Source organism: Penicilliopsis zonata, assembly GCF_001890105.1.
Source record: "Penicilliopsis zonata CBS 506.65 unplaced genomic scaffold ASPZOscaffold_1, whole genome shotgun sequence".
Lineage (NCBI taxonomy): Eukaryota > Fungi > Ascomycota > Eurotiomycetes > Eurotiales > Aspergillaceae > Penicilliopsis > Penicilliopsis zonata.
The window spans coordinates 445,748-470,074 of NW_019208911.1; the positions used below are offsets into that span (position 1 = coordinate 445,748).

The 24,327-nt window shown below is 53.6% G+C and overlaps 9 protein-coding genes across 9 annotated transcripts; 3 read left to right on the forward strand and 6 right to left on the reverse strand.

Moving 5' to 3' along the window:
• Positions 1–582: 582 nt before the first annotated feature.
• On the reverse strand, positions 583–2,743 carry ASPZODRAFT_126472 (hypothetical protein). Its single transcript, XM_022721503.1, has 2 exons — positions 2,015–2,743; positions 583–1,909 (listed from the first exon to the last, which is right to left on the reverse strand). Exons 1-2 carry the CDS (start codon positions 2,667–2,669, stop codon positions 606–608), a joined length of 1,959 nt encoding a protein of 652 aa, XP_022585092.1. The 5' UTR covers positions 2,670–2,743; the 3' UTR covers positions 583–605.
• A 1,331-nt stretch (positions 2,744–4,074) lies between these two features.
• On the forward strand, positions 4,075–5,189 carry ASPZODRAFT_126476 (hypothetical protein). The gene is made up of 3 exons (XM_022721504.1): positions 4,075–4,183; positions 4,412–4,587; positions 4,664–5,189. Exons 1-3 carry the CDS (start codon positions 4,139–4,141, stop codon positions 5,112–5,114), a joined length of 672 nt encoding a protein of 223 aa, XP_022585093.1. The 5' UTR covers positions 4,075–4,138; the 3' UTR covers positions 5,115–5,189.
• A 625-nt stretch (positions 5,190–5,814) lies between these two features.
• On the reverse strand, positions 5,815–7,758 carry ASPZODRAFT_148075 (hypothetical protein; the record flags this gene model as incomplete). Its single annotated transcript, XM_022725325.1, has 1 exon — positions 5,815–7,758. The coding sequence occupies one exon, from the start codon at positions 7,756–7,758 to the stop codon at positions 5,815–5,817; it is 1,944 nt and encodes a 647-aa protein (XP_022585094.1).
• Positions 7,759–9,398: 1,640 nt separating this feature from the next.
• On the forward strand, positions 9,399–10,766 carry ASPZODRAFT_126478 (hypothetical protein). The gene is made up of 2 exons (XM_022721505.1): positions 9,399–9,585; positions 9,648–10,766. The coding sequence occupies exons 1-2, from the start codon at positions 9,507–9,509 to the stop codon at positions 10,739–10,741; spliced, it is 1,173 nt and encodes a 390-aa protein (XP_022585095.1). The 5' UTR covers positions 9,399–9,506; the 3' UTR covers positions 10,742–10,766.
• A 206-nt stretch (positions 10,767–10,972) lies between these two features.
• Positions 10,973–13,547, reverse strand: ASPZODRAFT_56692 (hypothetical protein; the record flags this gene model as incomplete). Its single annotated transcript, XM_022728629.1, has 2 exons — positions 10,973–11,323; positions 11,385–13,547. The coding sequence occupies 2 exons, from the start codon at positions 13,545–13,547 to the stop codon at positions 10,973–10,975; spliced, it is 2,514 nt and encodes an 837-aa protein (XP_022585096.1).
• A 285-nt stretch (positions 13,548–13,832) lies between these two features.
• ASPZODRAFT_126480 (hypothetical protein) lies at positions 13,833–15,983 on the reverse strand. The gene is made up of 2 exons (XM_022721506.1): positions 15,264–15,983; positions 13,833–15,203 (listed from the first exon to the last, which is right to left on the reverse strand). Exons 1-2 carry the CDS (start codon positions 15,690–15,692, stop codon positions 13,932–13,934), a joined length of 1,701 nt encoding a protein of 566 aa, XP_022585097.1. The 5' UTR covers positions 15,693–15,983; the 3' UTR covers positions 13,833–13,931.
• A 250-nt stretch (positions 15,984–16,233) lies between these two features.
• On the forward strand, positions 16,234–17,650 carry ASPZODRAFT_56761 (hypothetical protein; the record flags this gene model as incomplete). The annotated part of the gene is made up of 2 exons (XM_022728633.1): positions 16,234–16,459; positions 16,527–17,650. 2 exons carry the CDS (start codon positions 16,234–16,236, stop codon positions 17,648–17,650), a joined length of 1,350 nt encoding a protein of 449 aa, XP_022585098.1.
• A 628-nt stretch (positions 17,651–18,278) lies between these two features.
• On the reverse strand, positions 18,279–22,428 carry ASPZODRAFT_126482 (hypothetical protein). The gene has a single exon (XM_022721507.1). The coding sequence runs from the start codon at positions 21,994–21,996 to the stop codon at positions 18,616–18,618; it is 3,381 nt and encodes a 1,126-aa protein (XP_022585099.1). The 5' UTR covers positions 21,997–22,428; the 3' UTR covers positions 18,279–18,615.
• On the reverse strand, positions 22,083–22,816 carry ASPZODRAFT_214905 (hypothetical protein). Its single transcript, XM_022727855.1, has 2 exons — positions 22,557–22,816; positions 22,083–22,490 (listed from the first exon to the last, which is right to left on the reverse strand). Exons 1-2 carry the CDS (start codon positions 22,610–22,612, stop codon positions 22,169–22,171), a joined length of 378 nt encoding a protein of 125 aa, XP_022585100.1. The 5' UTR covers positions 22,613–22,816; the 3' UTR covers positions 22,083–22,168.
• Positions 22,817–24,327: the final 1,511 nt, after the last annotated feature.

Genomic DNA, 24,327 nt, shown 5'->3' on the forward strand with positions numbered 1-24,327 from the left:
TGCTGCGAGTGCCAAACTCCTGATTGTGTCGGGAAGCGTCAAGCTGTCCGCAGTCGGCGCGCTAATACGTTGTTCCGGTATACTTGGTATAATAGTTACTTTGCCTTCAAAAAGATCTACCATGGAGAAAAGAGAATATTACGTGATGATACTGATTAAAGTGTAGTAAGACAAGGAATGAAGATTAGCTAATGTACGGGTTAGACATGTAACAAGGCATGGTGATTGAGAAGAGTCATCAACGTTGGAGGCCAAAATTCCATAAAAGAGCCGAATACATGCCTCGTATTTGCGTCAGAGATATGCAGGGAAAGGAACAGGTAGAAATATCGTGGAAGGGGTATGTATGTATGTATCGTGGACCAACGCTTATCTCAGACGTTTCGTCTTTAGTAAACAATACATGAGACACCAGAACAAGCAGGCAAGAAAGAACAGGGAGAAAGAAGATAGACAATCTGTCCAGGGGAGAGAGAGAAAAAAAATAGGCAGAGTCAGATGGAGATATTTAACACGGCCATGGTGATCCAATACATCATAGAAGAATGGGACAAATAGCATTCATATCCACATTATCTCGGGGAGAGAGAGAGAGAGGAGGGCATTTATGCCATCTCCTCAGTGTTGGAGCGATTGAACCAGCCAGGCATCCAGCTGGCGCGGTTGGCCTTCTTCCGGGCGGCTTCATCTTCCAGCGCCGCTTCGTTGTTTTCCTGGACCAGCCGGAGCGGGCGCAACTTGCTTTGCGTCATTACCGCACCGGTGTAGTTGGTCATCCCGCTGCTGGAGCGCGGGGGACTGGACGTGGCGCCCGTAGACACGGTGTCGCCGTGGAGATCGCTGCTGACACTATTGGAGCTGCTGAACCGGCCGGGGTCCTGATGGCTGGACAGGGACGCCGCCCGGTGGCTGGCGCCCATGCTGGAGATATAGCTGGGGGTTCCGGAGAAGACGCTCTGGCGGGAACCAGGCCCCATGGTGGTCGGACTGATGGGCCCGCCGGAGTTCCTGCCACGGTACATCTGACCGATGACAGCCGCTGCGGCTCCATCTGTTTGCTCGGACCTTGTTCGGCGATGGCCAGCCCGGACAGACGTGGCTCGGCTGATAGGGATGCTGGGCGCCGTGTCGGGATTCTCATGGGCCGTGGGAGCGGGGTTACTGGTGGGAGGCATGAAGCTCATGGGCCGCGGGCGCGGCTTGGATGCCAGGGGTTGGCCCGAGACGACGGACTTGGCCCGCTGCAGGAATGATTGACCGGCCAAATCTTCCTTCTCTGGCGGAGTGGGCGGCAAGTCCTTGTCGGCACTACTGACGCTGCTCGGGGCCGGTTTCTTCGCCGGCGGATCGCTTTCATTGCGATCGAGAATCGCCTCGAACCCATCGTGTTGCAGGAGACGGCTGATGATGCGCTCGATGTAGAGGGTCAGGGCCTTGTTCTGGTCTTTGAGGGTGCGGACCTCGGTTTCGAGCTTGCGGGAGGGGCTGTCTGTTTCGGCATTCTCATCAACCGACTGCAGCTCATCTGCGAGCGACCCCAGCCCGCTGCTGCTCGCCTCCTGAGAGTCTGGGTGAATCTCACGCATGAAGTCGCCCTTGGCGAAGTCCCCGTTCAAGGTCCGCTCGCTCAGCAACAGTTGGTAGCTCTCATTGTCTTCCATCAGCCGAGCGTTGGCCATGCGAGCCTCCAGAAGCTCCTTTTCGAGTTCCCGCTGGCGGCCGCCGCCCATATTCTCCATCTCCACGAGCTTGATCTGGGACTCGGCCAACTCCAGCCGAAGCGACTCGATGAGCTTGTCCTTCTGCAGCAGCAACTTGGAGTTGTTGCGCGACGGGCTGCGTTCCAGCTGGGCTGACGAGGGGGCAAATTGTGCATCCAGTTCCGGGGAGGAACGATTCCGAAAGCTTGCTGTAGAGGCAAATGGGTCATCATTAGTGGTGACGTCTGGAACGGGGGAGAAGGAAGAGGGGGAGGGGAAGGAGGAAGAGGAGGGTCCATGGTGGGTATCCTTACATGAACGGGAAACGTTGCGCTCGCCGTCAGCCACGATACGCATTTCCTTTTGCGCTAGGGATTCCTTGAGGCGCTGGACTGTAGCCTGCATCTCTTCCTCGCGGCTTGCCTGTTGTTCCTTCTCCTGGAGCATGGCGTTGCGTTCCATCTCATGGGTCTGTTCCAGATCACGGATCTGCCGCACATGCTCGCGGATCTCCGAATTCAACGCTTCGATCTTGCTGTCCTTCTCATGGGCTTGGTCCTCCAGCTTTCCCTGTTCACTCACGGCCTCGTCAAGGCGCATCTGCAGCACACCGAGCTGTTTGCGATATTGTTCCGACGCGGTCTCGGCCTTCTGTAGTTGTTCCTTGAGGTCCGCAATCAGCGCGGCATTCTGGGCGCGCGCCTCCTCCTCCTCGGAGGCATCATCAGTGATCTTGGGCACGTTCGACATGCTCAGATTGGAGCGACCGGGTTTTCTGGCGGCCGCACGTGCAGACACGGGAGTCGACCCGCGGGTCGACGGGCTGCGACTCAGTCCGTTCGTAGTCGCACTCGGGGACCGTGTATGGCCTCGAAGAGTCGACCCATTGACCGCGTTGTTATTATCACCCGACATCGACGACCTGTTGGACCCAACGGGCGTTCCAGGTTTCCGAGGCGTCGCAGACATCTTACACCGCAAGTACAGCGTATCAGACGGATCGCAAACGAGGTATTATTTTCCTTTTTTCTTTTTTTTTTCTTCAAGGAGAGAATTCGAATGAAAAGGGTTCTGTATCGCAGGGCAACCAGGCGGGCGGGAAATTAAAAAAGATAAATAATCAATCCCAGGCAACGAACGTATAGTAGCGGTCAAACGTGGACGCACGGGGTGGAGCAGGAGCAGGAGCAGGAGCAGTAGCAGTAGCAGAATCTAGGCTGTCTGGAGATGATGCACGAGGCAGAGGGGACGAGAGAACGAGAAGACATCAACCGGATAGCCAGAAGAAGGTCCCCTCGATGCAAGATGGGACGAGACGGGGTTCCTGGAGGGTTGATAAGGAGAAAAAGGCCTGGAGATTTAATTTCGAGGAGAGACGTTGGAGGGGGGCTGCCTCTGGAAGGTTGGCTGTATGGAAACGGCTGGTCTCGAAACACGCACGGGGCAGAGCTGGACTGATTGTTGTCTAGGCAAGTTGTCTTGTCTTTCACTCTCCTTTTCTGTCTTTGCCCCCCCTACTTTATGCCCAAGTCAGTTGCTACAGCCTAGTTGCTACATACAGGGTGCTAAAAATACCAAAAGTACGAGTCCCTGGGACGACTGCTTTCATAAGGTGGCTGATAAAGATAGAAAACGCCCTGCTGGTGGCTCGCTGGGCTGTCATTGTGAGATAATTAGTAGGCCCGCCACGGTTGACAGCAGAGGGGAGGCCTTTCAGACTGCGCCACGTCTGATGCTCGAGTGATTGACCTAGGCAACAAAGCCAGCACATTTGAGTCTTCCATCTTGTTTGTTTGATGCTGGAGGGAGATGATGATAATCTGCTGAGGAGGTACTAGAGGTACCTCCTAGGTATAGCGTATTGTAACTGCATTACAGGGTTTATTACATGACGACTGCCCAAACAAGCAGGAGCCGTCTGAATCGGGTCTAGCGCGGCGCATTTGATATTCGGAGCGGAAGAAGTATCTTTCCGTACGTTTCGAGCTTTACCGCAAACGGTCATGCCGAAGTCAAGTAGAATCGTGATTACGTGATCCAGCTTAGTCATAGTCGGGATAGACACTCTGCAATGACAGTAGCCAGTAAAGGCCTTCTCAGTGCCTACTATCTAGTGTAACTCTATGACTACCTACCTTACTAGTGATCTAGTACATACCTAGGTAATAGCTAATCATTAACTAATACCCCGTATTGCTATCGTATAGTGAGTCAACTGATATCATGCTGACTCAGTCGGAGGGCGATTCTGCCGCGCTGCGCACGCGGATTGGCGGGCGGCACGTTAGGGCTTAGGGCTCCTTGCCACAGTGCGGGTCGTTAGCGGACTTGCTTGGAAATCAAGGTCGAGGGCCTCCTTTTATCTCTCGACACCACCCTCATCGACAACCCACCCCAAGTTCGCAGGAAGTGCAGTCAGTACATTTCCAGCACTCAAAATGGCCCGCCGTCCCGCGAGATGCTACCGCTACTGCAAGAACAAGGTGCGTTGACAGACCCGACGTGGGAGCTGCGCGAGATATTTTTTTGTGTGGGATTTTGCCGGTCGTGATGCGCTTGTGGGGGGCTGGCACAGCTGTTAAGAACTGGATGAAAAGAGAAGAAAAAAAAGATGACGACAAATTCAACACGAGCGCTCTCTGGATGGATGGATTTTGACATGGGTCATCGGATGATACTAGAAAGTCGCATGCTGACTGACATCTCGACAGCCTTACCCCAAGTCCCGGTTCAACCGTGGTGTTCCCGACGCTAAGATCCGTATCTACGATCTTGGACGTAAGAAGGCCTCTGTCGATGACTTCCCTCTCTGCGTGCACATGGTCTCCAACGAGTACGAGCAGCTTTCCTCGGAAGCTCTTGAAGCCGCCCGTATTTGCGCCAACAAGTATGTCGAAACCCCCCCCTCCCCTCCCTTACTTGACTACCTCATATCACCATCCAATACTAATGATTCGTGATAGGTACCTCGTCAAGATCGCCGGTAAGGAAGGTTTCCACCTCCGTGTCCGCGTCCACCCCTTCCACGTCATCCGTATCAACAAGATGTTGTCGTGCGCCGGTGCCGATCGTCTTCAGACCGGTATGCGTGGTGCCTTCGGCAAGCCCCAGGGTACCGTTGCCCGTGTGAACATCGGCCAGATCATTCTGTCCGTGCGCACCCGTGACTCGAACCGCGCTGCCGCCATCGAGGCTCTCCGCCGCTCCATGTACAAGTTCCCCGGCCGCCAAAAGATCGTCGTCTCCAAGAACTGGGGCTTCACCCCCGTCCGTCGCGAGGAGTACATCGAGCTCCGCGACGCTGGCAAGCTCAAGCAGGATGGTGCCTACGTTCAGTTCCTCCGCGGCCACGGTCTGGTCGAGCAGAACATGAAGCGCTTCCCCGAGGCCTACGAGAACCTCTCCCAGGCTTAAAGAGATGGGAAATTTTGACTTTGTGCATACCAAAATTACGAGATAGCGCTTGTCATGGATAGGAATTTCAAAGGGTTTTTCTTCAAACAAGAATTCCTTTTCTTTTTTTTTTCTATTGAAACCAACCTATCACCGACCCACGGACGTTTTTGCAAATGTCCTCGCGCACTTCTCCGGAGTTGTTTCTCATGGGTTTCCCGGCTTGTTTCCTTATCTCTTGCATTCTAGTAAGGGAGTAATGAAAGAATAACACGTTCAGCAGTAGCCAGTATCTCCTGTATATCACTACGTACTCGCATGGGGCTACTAGTCACAGAGTACGGAGTACAGTAACTATCGTACAACACGAAATATCAGCGACGCTATCAGCGACGCCAAGGAGCAGATCATGCAATTCCAATGTAGGTGGTATGGTATTAATATCTAACTGATCATGTAACTACTACTCCGTACATGCATATATCCCCTATATCCCCTATATCCATCCCCTGAAGAATGAGAAGAAAAAAAAAAATAAACAAGAGAAGTGGTAAGAGGAACACCATTGGACTGAAGAGAAATGAATTATATCCATAACCAACACCATATGAGAAGGGAAGGGCTTTATCGGCCGTTGATATGTAAAGAAAATGCAATACTGTAGATGCACTGGAGATATGTATAGCCACTCCGTATGTATGTAGGTATGTATGTATGTGTACTATACATCCCACCCAGGCCCTACAGACGCCACAGCGCTGCTGCTATCCACGCTCCCGCCGATATCCCAGTAATTACGGCTCGAGCCAGTGAGGGTGCGCTTGCTTGAGAGGGCGGAGCGTTTCGCACTCTGGCTTGCGCAACTGGAGCCTGGGCGGCAGATATGGTTGGGCTGATGGTGGTGATTATGGTGGCGGAGGATCGGCGAGGCGGCAGCACTCTGATGGGGGTGATGGTGGTGGTTGTGGTGGTTGTGGTGGTTGTGCAGTTGGCGGCGGAGTTGGGCTTGGGCCTGGGAGCGCGAGTGCGCGCGGGCGACAAGCGGATGGTATTGTCTGATTATGGCTGCGCGGCGAGAAGAATCTTGCAGAGGACTTGGTGTCGGGTGGTTGTTGGCGTTATCAGTTGAGGAGATGGTGTTGGCAGTGGTAGTCTTGCTGCCCTTAAACCTGTTGCGTAGGTAGCGGAAGACCATCTTGATATCAAGCTCGCGTTCCCAGTACTCTTGTTCCTGTTGGATACGGGCTTGGGTCAAATCCGCGTCGGCACGGGAAGAGTCATCGTCTTCTTCAATGCCCCAGTGGGCTGCATGTTCTCTACTACTCGGGTCGCGCAGAGTTGGAGAGAACCGGGGCGACGCGATCGAGGCCGAGGTATTCGCACTGTTGATCAGAGACGCCGGCTCCACGGCCGCGGAGGTGGAGTGCATGCTTCGCGATACACTGCTCTCGCCACGGGGCGGGACAACAAGCATCCCTGCGTATTCGTTCGATATGCTTTTGGACATCTGCAGATAAGTGGTAAAGGCGCCCGGGTGTTCGCACAGCTGATGGACGAGAATGCCTAGCTCGCGTGAAATCCGCTGCAACAGCCTGGTCTGCCACTGTGGGTGTTGTTGCTCGTGCGGAGCGGAGTCCAGCTCCGTCTGTAGCACGGCATCCATATTAAGCAACGGGGAGGCCTCTCGTCTGTTTGTTTCCTCCGACAGGACACCGGTTAGAGATTCTCCTTCGCCTATGACTTCCAGCGGCAGCGACTCTCCAAACAGGACGGACAACATCGTGTCATCGATTCCCATCAGGTCGCGAATAACTTTCCGAGTGATGCGTTGCCAGAACGACTCGTCTAATTCAGACTCTCCGTCCCCACGCTCCGACGAAGGTTGCCGCGCCTTGTCCGCTGGCATCTCCTGGGTGCCATCTGGAGATTCCGTCGTGACGGTTCGAGGCACGGAGCTCTCGGTCACCGCGCCAGCAGGGTTGTCACGGCGCCGCCGTAGATTCTCCCGTTCAATCTCCTGCAATACCACCCGGCTCTGCTCCATCCTCCACTGCTCAATCCGCAGCCACCGTTCGCGTTCCAGGCGGGCTTCTTCATGCTCTGCCAGCGAGTCCAACTGGCGCTGCACACTCGACTGCCGCCGCGGCCGTCCGTCCGTCCTGCGGGCCGGATTATATTGTTCATGCTGCCACAGCTGCTCCAAAACAGGCTGACTCGATGCCTGGAAGCTCCCTAGTCCATCGTGAGCCGGTAACATGGCGGGGGGGCCCGCATCCCACCGGTTAGCATTCGTCGGGTCGACGGACGGCTCACGGAACGCATGGAGGCCTTCATCGAGACTATCGAGTTCGGTACCATCTTCGTCGATGCCTTCATCGTCCTCGTTCTCGTTCCCGTTATCGTCGGCAGACTGGGTGGCCACGCCAAAGGAGCCAAAATCACTCAGGCGCGAAAGGCCAGCCGTGGGTGTCCGGTCGGTAGAAGCGGTCCCCGTAAGAGTGGACGACAGGGCCTGTGACGGCGAAAAGAGCACCCATTGTGTAGACTCGTCTTCCAGGAGCTGAGCATTAGCAGATGGGATCTCCAGACGAGACGCCTGCTGGGAAGTCGAGGTCGAGTAGGAGGTCTGGCGGCGAGGGGCTTGGCTTGGGACGCGGAAGGCCATCAGCTCAACTCTCTCTCGTGCAGACAAGCGAGTCACTTCGCAACACGGGTTGCGAGTCAAAAAGGATGGAGTATGGCTGTTCAGAAATCAAAAAATTCAAAACAAAGAAAATATCAAGAGCATAAATCTGGAGGAAAGGCCAGGGAGAGAGCAAAGCTTGATGCGTTCGATCTGACGCACGCGAGTTGGGCGGAGACGATAAGAGTGACGTTGACTGATAGACCTGGTGAGTTCCGATATCGCCAGTTTGTCTCTAGCTGGCTGGCCACGAACAGTCGTTTATTCTCTCATTTTAGTGAATCCTGAAGGGCGAGAGATTTATCGAGATTTCCACTCTCGGATGGACTAAAGATTACGGATACGTAAAAGGTACCTAACGGAGTGCTGTGGCGATGATGCAAGGGTCAAGCCATCGGACAGATCAGATCCAGCGCTCGATCAGCGAACATCATCTTGAATGGCCTGGTGGGAGGTGCTGTTTGGGTCTGCATGCAGAATACTACATATCTGTGGCCAACTAAACGTAACAAGACTGCTGTCGATGGGAGAGAACGGGACGTGGTGTTTATGGGGAGGTTATTCGTGATCGCCTGATACGAATAAGTCAGGTGTTGGAAAGGAAACTTGAGACGAACAAGGTACGGAGTACAGTGCAATGTAACAATTTAGACCAAGGGGGGAAACACAAATGCTTCCATGCTGTCGTATCACCAGGCGGCTGAAAGTTGAGGGTATGAGGTTTATCCAAATCCCGGACATCCTCATCGGTCAACAAGCCATTGCAAGCAGATCGCGGCTTCGCTTCAGCCATCTCGCCGACTCGCCTAGTGTTCGATAAGTCGGGTTGACAAGCACCATACGGTGGCCACCTGCGCCATAGTGCAACCTTCCACTCGGCTGATGATCGTCGGTCGTCGGGCCGATCATAAACTCAGCGTACTCCGTATGCGTTTATTCCTGAGAGAGATTGTACTCTGTATGGGCGAGCAAGGAGGCCACGGGCCAGTAGGGACCAGGGAATGATGCCGACTCCGACGTCGCCGCAGTAAGGATGCATCTCACGCCGTCCTCTCGGTGCAGAAGTGAGTAGGCTGTTTGATGTTTGACGGGGTCAAACAGCCACAGGCCTGAAGAAACATATCATATCCCACGTGTTGATTCCCTTTCAAAGGCTCGTTTGATGAAAGGCAAGGTCTCCTTCGAAATCGCCCATGGTAGCTGTGTAGAGGTCCCAAAGGACAGAGGCCTGAGTTGACTGGGTGCCTAGCAGAGACTCATTGTTTGTATTCCAAAACCCTCGGACTCAGTTTGTCTGGTATTCTCCGATCCAGTTTCCCAGATGATTATTCTCCGTGGTGGATTCCAGTGTCTGTCTGCGTGTTCTACCCGTGTTTTTATATATTCCGCATTGCATCCAATCCGTTCGGTGACCCAACATGCCTAGAACGTCAGTGATGAGTAAAAAAAAGAATAGCCGTACTCTGCGACTGGCTCCATCGTCATCATTATTATCATTTCTAGTCCAGAGAGAAGAACAGAAAAGCTGGAGGGATCTGTCAGTGAGAGTGCTGACCACAGCAGGCAGCAGTTGATTGGATGTGCTCACCTCAGCGACCCAGCGAGGCGCCCCCGTGGACGCCTGGGGAGTTTAGAAGCAAGCGTGAGCAGCTCTGAATTCTCGTCATCCCCTAGAATCCAGACGGTTGACGATATCAAGAAAAAGAGCAAGCTTTCAAGTTGGCTTTCCGATGGCTGATGCAAACCAACCGAAGAAGCGTGCCTCTGAGCGCAGGCGGCAGCAGAACAGAGTGGCGCAGAAGAACTACAGTTAGTCTACCTTATCGGACACCAATTAATTATACACAAACCAAACCTGATCAATCGGGTAGGAGAACGACAGAAACAGCGGCTCCAAGAGCTCCAGGAACTGGCTCAAGCACGTACGGCTGACTGGCCTGGTCGGGTGAAAAGATCGAGTCAGGTCTCCTCCATACTCGCCGCTAGCAACAACCACGAGACATCACCACCTTTGAGCTTGAATAGCTTACGAGACCTGAACACCCCCGGGGGATCTTCGTTTGGCTCTATTGGAGGAGGTAGCGCTGCGTCGTACCCGTCACTGTCGGCGTCCGCCTCCAGTGAGCTGTCGGGTATTCCCCTGGAATTACAGGGCATCCTTCAGGAAGAGGGCAATAAGATTGACGAGCACACACGACGCCGAGTTTTCTCTGGCGCACTCACTATCACAGATATTCTGAGAGCTGGCCTAGAGGCGTTGTCTGCCCGGAATTCAGAGAAGAGTAGTGACGAAGAACAAGCCAGTGATGATGATGATGGAAGTGCAGGATCAGCAGAAAGTCCTGCACTCCGTACAAACGAGATTTTTGTCCTGGAGAACAGGATGCAGACAACCACCCGCACTCTTCCATGTGTGTACAGCAACCACTTACGCATCAAGCAAGTCTCCATCATCGCCGCCATCCGAGCCAACGCCGAGATGATCGGGGTCAGCTTTGCAGAACTGATCGGCTGGGACTCCGAATCTCCCTTTTACCAGGGATCTGCTGCATCAGAAATGTCGCCCGACGAGGCCTTTTCGATGAACTTCCAACACGTTACCGAGCATTTACGGCCGCTCCCATCCCAGACCCAGCATCGACATCACCCGTACATCGACACGATTCCCTTCCGGAGTATTCGACAAAGACTCATCCAGCTGTTAGCCATGGACCCGCCCATGTTCGACGAGGACGATTTTTGCGAGGATCTCGAAAAGGGCGGCTTGATCTGCTGGGGCTCCTCGCTCGGAGGAGGCAGTCGGGCAACTGGCTCCGGCGCCCCTTGGGACCCGCGCAGCTGGGAGGCACAGCCTTGGTTCCTTCAAAAGTGGTGGGTTCTGACCGGCGGCGCGGAGGGAGAGCTCTACCAGCAGAGTAAATGGTGGCATGAGATGAGGGGGGATCGATTACCGGCTCCGTGGTGAGCTATAGTAGATACTGGTTTTCTACGCGTGTTGGTGGCAGAGTTATTTCATGAATCAAGTGAAGATTCAAGAATCGATACCCACCAACTTATATAGATAAAAATAATACCTAGATAATGAATTCAAAGCCGAGGACTGCATTGACTGTGCTTTAGAAAGATATGGTCTATCATCTCTAGAATATAAGGGTATAGGTATATGGAACAAGAATGAACAAAAACAAGAGACAAATCATTCCTGCCGCGCCAGCGCTTGTCCCACCCAGTCCATCTGCACGGCACTAACACCCCGGGCATAACTGCGATTCGTAAAGACAAACTCGTTGTACATGATAGCCTCCACCTTCTTGCCGAAGAGCACACTGGAAGGATGGATCGCGACGGTCTGGTTGCCGACAACGGTCCGATAGCTGCCGTCCGGGACGATGCGGGCGGTGTTAGTCGCGAAGCCGGCAAGGAAACTCTGCAGGATGAGGATAGGAGAGGGGGCAGTACTCCCGGATGATCTGGAGGCAGTCTTGTCGTCTGGGTGCGGGAGGAGTTTGGCTTGTCGGCATTGGGTTGTAAGTTGTTTCCGGACGTCCTGACAAATTCTATAAGTACGGGTGTAGAAACGGGAGTAGGAAAGAAAAAAAAAATCTTACCATGACGGATTGCATCGCCCGATGTGAGACCATGTGCCGTGTAGCCCATGCCTTGCGGTCCGTATTCTCAGCAGCGTAGGCCTGAACGGTGGCGAGCATGGTGAGATGGTCTCCCTCGCGGCGGTACAGATCTCGCCGGGCGACTTCGGCCTCCTCTTTCTTCTCCTCGGAGGTGGTGTTCAAGAAGATATTCTCTACGCTCAAGCAGGAAATGATGTCAATCACGTCCCTCAGACAATCCGGGCCATTCTCCACGGCAGCCAGAAGCACACGGCCGAGGGTCGGCGTCAGTGGCAATTTGGCCATGTGCAGCCCGATGGAACTGATTTGGCCTGTCTCTTCTAGAGCCTGAATGTTCAGCAGCTGCAGCAATGCCTTTTCAAGTGCCTCACGTGGTGGACGGGTCAAAAATGGGAAGTTCAGGATATCGTCCACGCCACGGGCTTTCATGTTCAGCAACGCTTGGCTTAAGTCGCACCGTAGGATTTCCGGCGTGTTTGTCTCGTCAAGAGCGAGGTAATCTTTCTCTGTGTACAGCCGGTAGCACTGGCCAGGAGCCTCTCTACCTGCACGACCTTTGCGCTGAATAGCGGCCGACTTGGAGATGGGCTTCACCAGGAGCGAGTCTAGGCCGAGCCGAGTCCGAAACTGCTTGATCTTCGCTTTGCCACAGTCGACCACGTATCGGACGCCAGACACGGTGACGGACGTCTCGGCAATGTTGGTCGCAAGAATGATTTTTCGTGTGCGCGGGGGAGCAGGCAAGAAGACCCGCTGCTGGGCCGCCTGGGGGAGTGCAGCGAAAAGAGGCAGCACCAGGACCTTTGGCAGAGCAGGATCCATACCCGTGGCATAATCGTTGACGAGATACTCCAGAGCCTCGACAGTTTCCTGCCCGGTCAAGAACACCAAGATGTCCCCCGGCATGGGCTCCTTGTAGTGGATCTGGAAGATCACCTTCAGCGCCGCGTCGACAAAATCATGGACCGGCTCCGGGGAGTATATGGTCTTGACAGGGAACTGCCGGCCCTTGATATGACAGACGGAAACGCCTGCAGCCTTCTCCTGGGCTTGCTCTTTTTCTTGAGTGTTCAGGCCTTCAGAGAAAAATCCCTGCAGACTTTCCATGTCGGCTGTCGCACTCATCACCACCGCCTTGAGTGGCACACCACCACGGCCCTCACGTTTGCCGGAGACCAGATTCCTCAGGAATCCCATCACCAGATCAACGTTTACTCCCCGCTCGTGAACTTCATCCACAATGATGGCGCTGTACTTGGTCAACCATGGGTCGTGGAGCATTTCCTGCAGCAGCATTCCCTCGGTCAAGAACTTGACGCGAGTACTTGGCGAGGTCGAGGTATCAAAACGCACAGAGTACCCGACCTTGCTCGCCGGCGAGGATGACCCTAACGGGGTCCCCATCTCCTCGGCCACTCGTCTCGCTAGCGAGATGGCAGCCACTCGCCTCGGCTGGGTGATGGCAATGCAACCACCAACGGAGACAGTCTTGGTGGTACCATCTTCTTGAGTGATAACCCTGTCCACCGGTTTACACCAGGCCTCGTCGACGAGGAACTGTGGAATCTGTGTACTTTTTCCGCTACCCGTTTCACCGATCAGAAGCATCACATCGTTCTTCCGCATGTTGGACCGAATTTCCTCTGCGCTGGCGAAAATAGGCAGCTTCTTGCGGGTCTCATAAAGGAACTTTGCCCTTTCTCGCAGTGAATTGAAATTGGTCTGAGAAGCTATCGACGGCTGCTGTTTGAAGTTTTTGTGTCTCCGGGTATCGCCTTGTTGAGATTTCTTCGTCTTCACGTCTCCCTCTTTCTGGATGTCTCCATTGCTCTTCCCGACCTTTCCGTTGACGTGTTTGGAACCGACATGAGCGCTTGCACCGTCTGTAGTGTCTCTATCCACGATTTCTTCTCGTTTGCGCTTCTTGTTCTTGTGCGAATCCCCCGAGTCTGTTTTCACCTGCAGGAACCCATCTTTCAGCTCACTATCCTCAGTCTTCCCCTGCTGCTTCTTTTTCTTATTCTTCTTTTTCTCCTCCTTTAAGACCGTACTTGCAACTGCTTTCTCCTCTTTCTCCAATGTCTCCTTCTGAATCTTCTCCCCTTCAGACTCGGAGAAATAGGTGTGCACCTTCTCGGGCATGGTCGCAGCAATTCTCGAGTTGACAGCGAGGAATGAGATGATTAAAATTCAGAAAATGGCCAAGCACAGCTAGACAGAGTGAGCAGCCACTAAAACTCCCACATTATTGCGTTCCCAAAGTGTCAGCAGCGGATTCGGAGAGCTTGAATTGGAAGTCCATGTTTGAAGCCTTCCCCGATTTTTTTCGCCGACCTTCAGCTTATCGATAAGCGGTCAACCAAACAATTTCTCCTTCCTCACAACTACGTATTACTAGTACTACAAGTCACTGAGCATCAATATTATCAACAAAATAATATGGCTATAAAAATCGTCTAGATTGTACTCGTATCCTTGAAAGAGGCTGTCAAGTGAGATAGGGTGCAACTTTATGGTTAAATAGCATCACTCCATACCCCACCCGCGCACTCGCCGGAAGACAAATGTCTTGTCATTGCGCAGGCCGAATTCGGCCCAGTCATCCGTCAGTTTGTTGTAGCTCCAGAATCCTTTCCAGGCCAGCTTGGTGTTCTTGGAGGTGTTGGGGGCAGAGAGGCGCGGGTGGTGCGACTTAGGGGTTGTAGACGACCGCAGCGATAGATGCATTGTGTATATGTACTTGGGGTCGACTCCTTCAGTCTCGATGACGAGATCACGCGGGTCGGTGCTTGCGGAGACAGAGGCAGACTTGCCGGGGGCCGGGGGACAGTCAGTGGCCGACTGTTCGGCGTCTGGTCGGTCGTCTGGAGGAGAGGGTGGGGTGAGGTGCCACCGGCCGCGAAGCGTATACTTTAGGGCTGCCATGGCGGCCGGAGGAACCGGGTCAGTTAACCCAGAGAGAGATGCACCGGGGTCAGATGGATGGCGATTGTGGCCGTGGTGATGGTGGTGGTGGTGACGGTGACCGGCGACCGCGCGCGCCGCCTGCGCGTTCTCTCTGGTGAAATACGGGACGACCTCGAGGGGTTCAGTTGTGGTTAGCAGGGAGATGACCGAACCGTCGGGATAGAACCGCAGGTATCGATAGTAGGTCACGATATGGATCGGCGCACCCCAGGAAATGCTATGAAAGGAAGATGCGGCGCCAGCACGCGTATAGTTGACGGTGCTGATGTACACGCCAGTGAACCGAATCCGCGGTAAGGTCTGAAACACTTGGCTCCACGTATCCATTGGTGAAGGGATCTGCACCGACCGGTCGGAGGGAAAGGGGGTGTATTGAGGGCCCAGAGTGTAGGTCGGGTTGCCCAGCACATCACAGCCAAAGGAATAGTGCATCCCCTTGAATCCGAACTCTGCGCCCTGACATATCCGCTTCCATATGTGCTGCTCATGGGCGAAATGATACGCAAACCGCTTGCACACGAGCGACAGGCGACAGTAGGACGCGGGATCCATCATCGCGACATGCTTCAAAATCAACACCAGCACCTCCGAAGGGATGTTGGAGATCGGGCACGGCGGTGGCGGCGTATTCTCGATCAACGGTTCCGCCTGCGGAACCGGGAGATGGGCGAACGAGGCAATCAGCTCGGGCGTGGGCAGAAACTCTTTCTCTCCCTCGTCTTTTTGGATAGCTGGTGGCAACGATACCTCGGCAGGCTGAGGCTGGGGCTTCGGTTTCCACGAGTGAGCAAAGTGTTTGTTCCGGTAGGTCTTTTCAACAGCGGAATCCAGCTGTAGAGCATATTAGACAATGAAGATAAGACAACACGACTGATCAGAGGCCCTACTGACCCTATAAGCCTTGCGATAATGCGTTAAACTGTCCCCCAAGTTCCCCTCTGCCTCTTTCTGCACCGCTGTCTCAAAGTGCTCCAACGCCGAACTAGGTTCCTTCTTGATGCCTTTCATCAGAAAGGCATCGTCATCTTTGGGCTCCAAGCTTAGCTGTCCCACCTGCTGCACAACATCGCCATGATCTGACGCTCGGGGTTCCTCAGATGCCCTCTCCCCCCCCTCCTCCTCTTCCTCCTCCTCCTCATCCTCTTCTTCCTCCTCCTCTTTGCGGTCTGACGCTTCGTGCCGTGCTGGAGGGACCAGAGGCTGTGCAGTTGACGACAGTTTCGGCACTTGTGGTTGCGCAGTGACAGGCTGCTTCGTTCGACGAGCCACTTCTTCACGCCACTGGCGGCGGAACGATTGTAGCTCAGCGTTGTCGTCCATTCTCAGTCTGTGTCAAGTGAGATGCAGGCGGTCTAGTTGACTGATTGATTGATAAGCCGGCGACAGCTATAGTTATATAATATTACCACTATGCTGAGTCGGACACCTTTTTTAGTCTAGTTGGTTTGACGACCCCGAATCCAACAGCTGGCGATCAGCCAGACACCCTGGTATGCAAGGGCTGGAAAGAAAAAAGAAAGAGGAGAATTATTGACAGCACCAAGAGATTATCGTAGAATACCAGGCAGATCCATCTCTTCCACGCGGAGTCTCTGAGAAATTGTATCAGCCACAGACGATCGACAAGAGGAGGAGGGGAACAGTCAGAGCCTCTTCACTTTCTTATCTCCGAGCCGAAACTTCCAACGCCACTGAGGAGAGCCAACAGAGTTATCTCTGACGCACCCGGACGGTTCTCAACGCAAGAAGAATTCCTGCTACGTAAATATTCACTGCCATCTGGTTTCTCTGGCTTTCAGACGCGGACTGGATCTGTACACCTGGTCGAGTCAGTTATTGCTCTGCAGTCCGCCTGGCGCGAATGTCCGACCGTGAAGGCCGGTATTTTGCGAACGACCTTGGGACTGGCCTGGCAGACTCGCCCTCAAGCGTCGAGTCATGGACCGATCTTAACGCTGTGAACATGGCTGCAACCGCTGGAACGAGTGTGGTGCCTGCTACAGGCGCCAGTGCCGGCAGCGATGACCCCTCGCTCGGTCAACGGATCGTGTCCGCGGCATGCGGCAATATCCTGACTTCGCTCCTCGGTATGAATGAGTGACTGTGGGAATCGATATAAAATTGCAGGAGATAGGCTAACAGCTGGTTGGATAGTGACACCTCTTGATGTGGTCCGGGTTCGTCTGCAATCGCAGTCGACGCAGGTCCTGAATCTCTCGCCCTTCAACTCCCACACAACCCAAACCCTCAAAAATTTCCCGCCAAACCTCGGTGTGACTGCGTGCTGTCGAGAAGTCTTCTGGGTTGGAGATAATGCTCAAATGTGCATGGTCGGCCATAACGCGGGGACTCTGGGCAGCGGCCCGGCTGCAGCGGCCGAGTGCGCTGTCGAGGAGACGCAGCGCAGGACATTCACGTCAACCCTGGATGGACTACGAAAGATCGCCCGTAATGAAGGGACCTTGACGCTGTGGCGTGGGTTAAGCCCGACGCTGATGATGGGGATCCCGGGGAATATCATTTATTTTGCCGGGTACGACTGGCTACGCTCCGATGACCGTAGCCCACTGAAGCAACATGTGCCCGAGGTGTACGCCCCCTTAATTGCCGGATCTGTTGCTCGAGTGGTCGCTGCGACGGCCATCAGTCCGATTGAGATGTTTCGTACCCGACTCCAGGCAACTCCGGGCCATGGAGCAGGTCACTTCCGTGCGACACTGCAAGGCCTCCACCAGATGACCCAGACGGGGGGTTACAGTTCTCTCTGGCGCGGGCTGACGCTGACCATGTGGCGCGATGTCCCCTTTTCGGGGATGTACTGGTGGGGGTATGAGGAAGTGAAGAAGGCTCTTACCGAAGTCCGCACGCGATCCCACGGTCACATTCTCGTCGAACCAGAGAACCGGACCAATACCTCCGCCTGGCTGGACAGCTTCATTGCCGGAGCTGCCTCGGGCTCCCTGGCCGCCTTCGTGACAACACCCTTTGACGTGGGCAAAACACGCCAACAGGTCTTCCGACACATGGGCGACGGCCTACCGCAGTCGTCCGCCGCCGCCGCCGCAGAAGCAGTCACCCACCCGGAACAGCTCTCGCTGCCCCGATTCCTCATGCACATCTTCCGGGAAGAAGGGATGGCCGGTCTCTTCCGCGGCTGGGTTGCTCGCTGCCTCAAAGTGGCCCCCGGTTGTGCCATCATGATCTCAACCTACGAAGCCGGCAAGATGATGGCCCGCAATGTCAACGAACGCAGAAACTCCGTCTCGGAAGACGTTTGATGTCCCACACGCAAAATAAAGAAAATCACATATCACCAACCTTTCGGCAAGTCTGCCGAGCAGAGTAACCGAATCAATTCTTGTATTAATGTCTATCTCCAAAGCAGCAGGCGTCCCCTGTTTTGTCTCTGCCCCATTTTGCATCCAGCTTGTATGTAGGTTATGCTACTACACTCTTGGCTATCTTAGATCTCTCTCTCTCTCTCTCCCTTCTCCCATTGTCTTTTCGTTCTTCTTTTCTTCTTCTTCTTTTCTCTTTCTTTGGCCCTTCTTGTTATTTTGAAATGATGCATGTACATACCCTGTAGATACGTTATAGAGCGGAAAAGGAAAGCTCATCTCACCTCTTCAAAAATACAATTCCAATCTACTACATTTGTCCAAAACGTACAAGTTTGTATAACCTGCAGGCCATATTCTCGTCTCGAAACTGTCCTCCGTCATACTCTTCCACTTTCAATTAGAACAAACACTGCAACTAAGAGTACGGGCTAGAAAAAGCCACACCATTTCAGCTTCAGATTATAAAAGGTCCAGAGTTTCCTGACCCTACTGACTCACTCACCCATGCGACAACCTACAAAAAGCATGAATTGGCACCTACAGTACGTACTACGTATGCAACTGGCTAGAAGAGAGGATTGGTATACATTTATAGACGGTGGATAGCAAACCAATCGAGTGTTGATACAAGATAGGGTATATAAAATCCCCAGGATATATCTTTTTTCCCCGTAGTAAAACAGGAACAAAGGCATGGCTTCTTAGTGAAGCTCGATAAAGGGAAATGGATATAATGTTCCGGATATCGCCCTCCCCCCCCCTCGGGAGTAGAGAAAAATGATTCATATATAAGGAGATAGTGGTAAGACGAAAAAAAGATGGTAGGCCCGAAAATAGACCGAGAAGAAAAAAAGAGGGGGGGAGGAAGAGGAAGAAGGCCAACTGTAGGGACCAGAGTAGAATCAAAGGATCGGTGAATCAACGGCAACAGGTTCGACGCTCTGCAAACCAAACTCGTTGATGGAGGCGCACTTGGTGATCATCTGCATCATCTGGTTCTGGTTCAACGGCTTGGAGAGATAGTCGTCCATGCCTGCCTGGATGCATCGCTCACGGTCCCCGATCATGGCATGAGCTGTCAGCGCGACAATTGGGGTTCGCGGTAGCCCGCTGCTCAGCTCATGCTGCCTAATCTTGGCGGTGGCTTCAAATCCTCCCATGACCGGCATCTGGACGTCCATCAGGATAACATCGTAGCGGTTCTTCTTTATCTCCTTCAAAGCACGGAGACCGTTATCGACCACTGTGACGTTATGATTGCATTTCTTCAGAATCCGGACCGCGACCTTCTGGTTAACCTCGTTGTCTTCGGCCAGGAGAACGGCCAGCGATCTTGACAGCCCTGTCGTGACGCGGGTGGGACGGATCCCTAGCGCAGGGAGAAGACCGTTCCACAGATCGACCGAGCGGCATGGGGTGGTAACATACGAGGTGATGCCCAGATGCAAAGCATCCTTGAGAGTGACGGTCACCGCGGGAGAGACCAACACCAGAGGGATAGAGCGGAAGCCATTGATTCCCCTGAGGGTCATCGCCGTCTCGAGCGAGTCGACGAGAATCGCATCGAAAATGTAGCCCCATTGATCCTGGAATTGGTGGGAAAGAAGCTGCCCTTCGCTGCTTACCAAGTGTGGCTCCAAGCCCAGATCAATCAGCATCTGGCCCATTGGTTGATCCTGGTTATGCACCTTGTCGATGAGGAGGATACGGCGGTTTCGGTAGGGGGCAACCTGCTCCATAACTCCGAGAGAGGGCTCTGCAAGCTTCGTCAGGACAGTAAAGTAGAACTGGCTGCCGTAACCGGGGGTCGACGTGACCCGGATGTCTCCGCCCATGAGATTCACGAGGCGTTTCGAGATGGCAAGGCCTAGGCCAGTGCCTCCGAACCGGCGTGTCATCGAACCATCGGCCTGTTGGAACTTGTCGAAAATGAGATTTAACTTGTCGTGGTCGATTCCAATGCCCGTGTCGGAGACGGCAAACTCAAAGGCACACTCGCCCGGCGAAGACTTATTGGAGTCTACTCTCTTGACCGAGACGCGAATCTCCCCGTTCTCGGTGAATTTGATCGCATTCCCAACCAGATTCAGGATCACTTGACGCAACCGATAGGAGTCACCAATCACATAATCTGGCACCGTACCATTCACTTCATAAACCAAGCTCAGCACTTTTTCATTTGATTCCACCGCGAGGGCTTTCAACACACTAAACACAGTGGCGCCAATGCTGAAGGGTACGTTTTCGATAATCATGTGGTTGGCCTCGATCTTTGAGATGTCCAGGATATCATCAATGATGGTCAACAGGCTGTTGGCCAAATTATGGACTAGGTTCAGAGTCTCCCGGACTGAAGGTTGTAGATCTTCGGTATCAAGAGCTAGCTGTGTCATGCCGATGATACCGTTCATCGGAGTGCGAATCTCATGGCTCATGTTCGCGAGGAATTCCGATTTGCTCCTGTTGGCCAACTCGGCAGCCTCTCTTGCCGCCGTATTGCGCTGGATGCTATCACGCAGACTGGAGATCATTTTGTTGATCTTCTGCTTCAGTTCGTCCATTTCGCCTGATGCGCTCACCGTGATCAGTTTGCTGAAATCACCACTGGTGGCTGCATCGGTAATTTCACTGAAGGCTCGGACCTGGGAGGTCAAATTCTCGGCCATAATGTTAACATCTTCGGTGATTTCGCGCCATAGACCACGCATGTCGTTCATGTTGGCTTGGCCACCCATTTTGCCTTCCACACCGACGTCACGAGCCACACGCTTTAGCTCTTTGGCAAACATGTCTAACCCATCAACCATCCGATTGATTGTTTCCTTGAGGGTGAGGATTTCGCCCTGGGCGTGGACCTCGATTTTGGTCCTCAGGTTGCCCTGGGCAATTGCTTGGGTCACGTTGGATATACCGCGGACCTGTGATGTAAGATTTTGGGCCATGGTGTTGACATTATCTGTCAAATCTCGCCATTTGCCTTCGACATTCTCCACGCGTGCCTGACCACCAAGGGTGCCATCGGTGCCCACCTCACGGGCCACTCTGCTCACCTCGAACGCAAACCGGTTCAACCGGTCAACCATGGCATTGATAGTATCTTTTAGGTCAAGAATTTCTCCCTTGACGTCGGCAGTTACTTTTTTGGTAAGATCGCCCTTGGCCACGGCTGTCGTCACGTTGGCAATCTCTCGAACCTGGGTGGTCAAGTTCATGGCCATGCCGTTGACGTTGTCGGTCAGGTCCTTCCAGGTACCCTCCACGCCATGGACTACAGCTTGCCCACCTAGCACACCATCTGTTCCCACGTCCTTGGCAATCTTGGTGACCTCTTGGGCAAATTCTCGAAGCTGATCGACCATGGAATTGATGATGGTTTTGAGGACAAGTATCTCCCCTTTGCAATCTGCCTGCACCTTGCGGGTGAGGTCTCCCTTTGCGACAGCTGTGGTGACTGTAGTGATATCCCGGACCTGGGTAGTGAGGTTATTGGCCATGGCATTCACGTTGACAGTCAATTCGTTCCAGATGCCCTGGATGCCTTCGATTTGGGCTTGGCCGCCGAGGATGCCCTCGGTACCCACATCCCGGGCCACGCGGTTCACTTCTTCGGCAAAGGCGCGCAGTTGATCGACCATTGTATTGATCGTCTGCTGCAACTGGTAGATTTCTCCCTTGGCCTGCCGTTCGATCTTCTGACTCAAGTCCCCATGGGCAACTGCCGTGGTCACGGCAGCAATCTCTCGCACCTGTAGGGTCAGATTCGACGCCATGATATTGACGTTCTCGGTGATTTCCTTCCAAATGCCATTGACGCCGGTGATCTGCGCCTGGCCCCCTAGGCTTCCCTCCAGGCCCACTTCCCGCGCAACTTTTGATACTTCTCGTGCAAAGACCTGCAGTTGGTCCATCATCGTGTTGATCGTAAGCTTGAAGGTGGAGATGTCCGTGGAAGTGTCTGAGGGATGGATATGGGCACGCCGTGACAGGTCTCCATTGGCGACTTGGGTGATGATCTCCCCAATCTCGCCGAGCTCCTTGTGGAACACCTCGTTCAGCTGCGTGTGCTTGCGCAGCTCCTGCCGCAGCATAGAGCATTCCCGCTCCAGTTGCGGAGGAACCGCCGCTATCGTCTGTCGCCGCTGGATCAGTTCGTCGACCGCCAGCACCAGGAACTCGCGCGGGACGGGAATCTCAGCATCCGTATGCTGCTTCAGCGCATCCTGGAGGTACAGAAGGTCTGCATCGCTAATCGACGGCGACGCACCGTTGAGACAATCCGCCATGTCGGGATCGTCGCGGGATCTGTCCCGTTACTAGCAGGGGCAGAAGAAGTAGATAGATAGGCACGATGTTTCTCAGAGTCTTCGGAGATTCCCCTCCTCACATATCGGTTGCCTTCTTCTTCTTCTCTTTCCTTTTCTCTCTTGGGTCCCGGGTTATTACCTTGACAGCACCCTAGACAACTAAATTCACCCAGCCTAGTCTCAGAGATCGGGCAGACGGCGAATTGACTTTGGTGCAAGGTATAGCTGGCAGAGGCAGATCAAACGTAGAACGTGGGACATACTGCAGCCACTGGCACCGTCGATAGAAACAGAAACGACACAGGGAGGGAGAGAGAGAGAGAGAGAGAGAGAGTCCACAACAACAATGCACAACACAGACGTAGATGACGCAGATTGGCGGCAGGCAAGGGCAAGACAGGCCCGACGACTCTGGACTCTGTTGTTGTCTCTGACAGCGGGGTGGGGGGGGGAGGGGGAGGGAGGGAGAAAGCCTGGGAGGAGCAGGTCAGCATCCTTGCTCCGAAACGGCGGGTCTAGACAACTTCCTGCCGACATACGACATACGTACGCCCCAACCCCACCCCTCCCTCCCTCCCAAGGCTCCATCCAGCATTGAGTCGCCTTTGGGGGCCGACAGCCTATCCGAGGCAGACGGCAGCTGTGGCGATTTTATTCGGCTGTTGGAGATATGAGAGTTCAGGTTTGTTCCCTGTCAGCTGTCTCTGCCGTCAGGGCGTTCTGCTGCCGGCAGTGGCTCTCGTGTTCACAGCCAACTAAGTTCTACCTCGTTTGTATCAGGCGATGCAGTTGTTTGTCTACAATACGCCGCCCCTCGACGCCTGATCCAGCCACAAGCTTGAAAAAATCCGGATTGCTTGCTGCGGCGGAACGCCACGGGCGTCCGCTATGAGGATTCTGGAGCGAAGGAGCACCCCTTCCTTGGTTTGATTAGCGGCCGCCATTCCCCTTCAATAATAATAATACTGCATAGTGCACGGCGCACGCTGCACAGACGGGCGGAATGGTCCAGGCGCCAGACAGGCGTCTGGGCGCTGCGGAGGCCCAGCCTGGCTGCTGGGAGGAGAGGAATTGCAAATTGCGGATCGTGGAATCTCAGAGCCGATGCTTCCTGTCAATTAATTGGATTCCCTCCAGATCGCATCACTACTTGATCTTGGATGCAGGTCAGGATCTATCGAATCGAGGTTATTTTACCAAGTGTGAGTGGAAATAACGCGAATGATGATTAACCGGGAAATGGGAGGAAGAAGAAAAAAATACACACCATGTCCAAATATACTTTATCTCCATCATTTCACTCGGTGAATGTCAACGGAATGCTGTTTGGCGCTTCATTCTTGAATCGGTTCCAGACCACTGTCAGTCACTCACAGAGGCATGTGTCACGCATTGAGATCACCTCATTGTTCGAAGACCGGGAGCTTCTTGCAAACTAAGAGGGCACTAACAGGTGACTACTAGATTAGCTAGGTAGACACGAGTTCAAGGCAGGGATGGCGCTGACCTCGGCACTGGCCTGAGAATCCAGGGATCCCCTGGTCTGAAGATTCAGAGATTCTACTCCGTATTCCATAGCACAGAGTATGGAGCCCCCTACTCGGAGTCCGCAGCCTCGTCGTCTTTATCTCTTCTTACCTATTGGGCGCCTACAATCTGTCTCCAGGAATGACCACCGCGACGCTTGCAAAATCAAGGCGCAGGCAGGGCTGGTCGATTCGTAAAGAGACCCTGGATTGAAGCACCCCATAGCTCAGGCGAGTTCAAATAATGATATTGAGAATGCCACTGGCACTGCGTTGGCTATCGATTTTAGACCAATAGATAGCGATACTGCAAAACCCAGAAAGGCCAAGAAGGCTGTCGGTTAAGAGTGTCAATGATCGACCTCTTTGAAACTTACTGACCATCCTTGAAGGCAAAGTACATCCGGAAGCTTTCCTATTGGCGTACACTTGCACGCCTCATGGACAGCGCCCAGCAGACCAAGAATGTCGTCGGAGATGGAATACGAAAGGCGTCTGAGATCCAGTATACTTGGTCGACTCTGCGACAACGACCTTGCTGAGGCCAGGTGGGTTGAGCTCCGGGTATACTCCATGGCGGCTATAGGAATATCATATTGGCAACTCTGAAGAGCTATATTTGTATGTTAGTCAGGCTCCTTAGGACATGGCCACTCGTCAATGTTAAGAGGATATAACAATCATCCTAGCTCCAGGAGTACAAGACTTATTGCTGAGAGCAGGATAGAAGATCAAAGGGAGTATATTCTAGACTAGAATTCAGAATGAAATTCACTATTGCCGT

Bases quoted from the DNA above. Each gene is read 5' to 3' on its own strand.
- ASPZODRAFT_126478 (XM_022721505.1), top strand. From the start codon at position 9,507: ATGGCTGATGCAAACCAACCGAAGAAGCGTGCCTCTGAGCGCAGGCGG. The intron at 9,586-9,647 runs GTTAGTCTACCT...TCAATCGGGTAG, and splicing joins AGTGGCGCAGAAGAACTACA to GAGAACGACAGAAACAGCGG.
- ASPZODRAFT_126476 (XM_022721504.1), top strand. From the start codon at position 4,139: ATGGCCCGCCGTCCCGCGAGATGCTACCGCTACTGCAAGAACAAG. The intron at 4,184-4,411 runs GTGCGTTGACAG...ACATCTCGACAG, and splicing joins ACCGCTACTGCAAGAACAAG to CCTTACCCCAAGTCCCGGTT. The intron at 4,588-4,663 runs GTATGTCGAAAC...GATTCGTGATAG, and splicing joins GCCCGTATTTGCGCCAACAA to GTACCTCGTCAAGATCGCCG.
- ASPZODRAFT_126480 (XM_022721506.1), bottom strand. From the start codon at position 15,692: ATGGACGACAACGCTGAGCTACAATCGTTCCGCCGCCAGTGGCGTGAA. The intron at 15,204-15,263 runs GTCAGTAGGGCC...TATGCTCTACAG, and splicing joins ATTATCGCAAGGCTTATAGG to CTGGATTCCGCTGTTGAAAA.
- ASPZODRAFT_214905 (XM_022727855.1), bottom strand. From the start codon at position 22,612: ATGCTGGATGGAGCCTTGGGAGGGAGGGAGGGGTGGGGTTGGGGCGTA. The intron at 22,491-22,556 runs GTATGTCGGCAG...TGCTCCTCCCAG, and splicing joins GGTTGGGGCGTACGTATGTC to GCTTTCTCCCTCCCTCCCCC.
- ASPZODRAFT_126472 (XM_022721503.1), bottom strand. From the start codon at position 2,669: ATGTCTGCGACGCCTCGGAAACCTGGAACGCCCGTTGGGTCCAACAGG. The intron at 1,910-2,014 runs GTAAGGATACCC...TTGCCTCTACAG, and splicing joins GCGCAACGTTTCCCGTTCAT to CAAGCTTTCGGAATCGTTCC.
- ASPZODRAFT_126482 (XM_022721507.1), bottom strand. From the start codon at position 21,996: ATGGCGGATTGTCTCAACGGTGCGTCGCCGTCGATTAGCGATGCAGAC.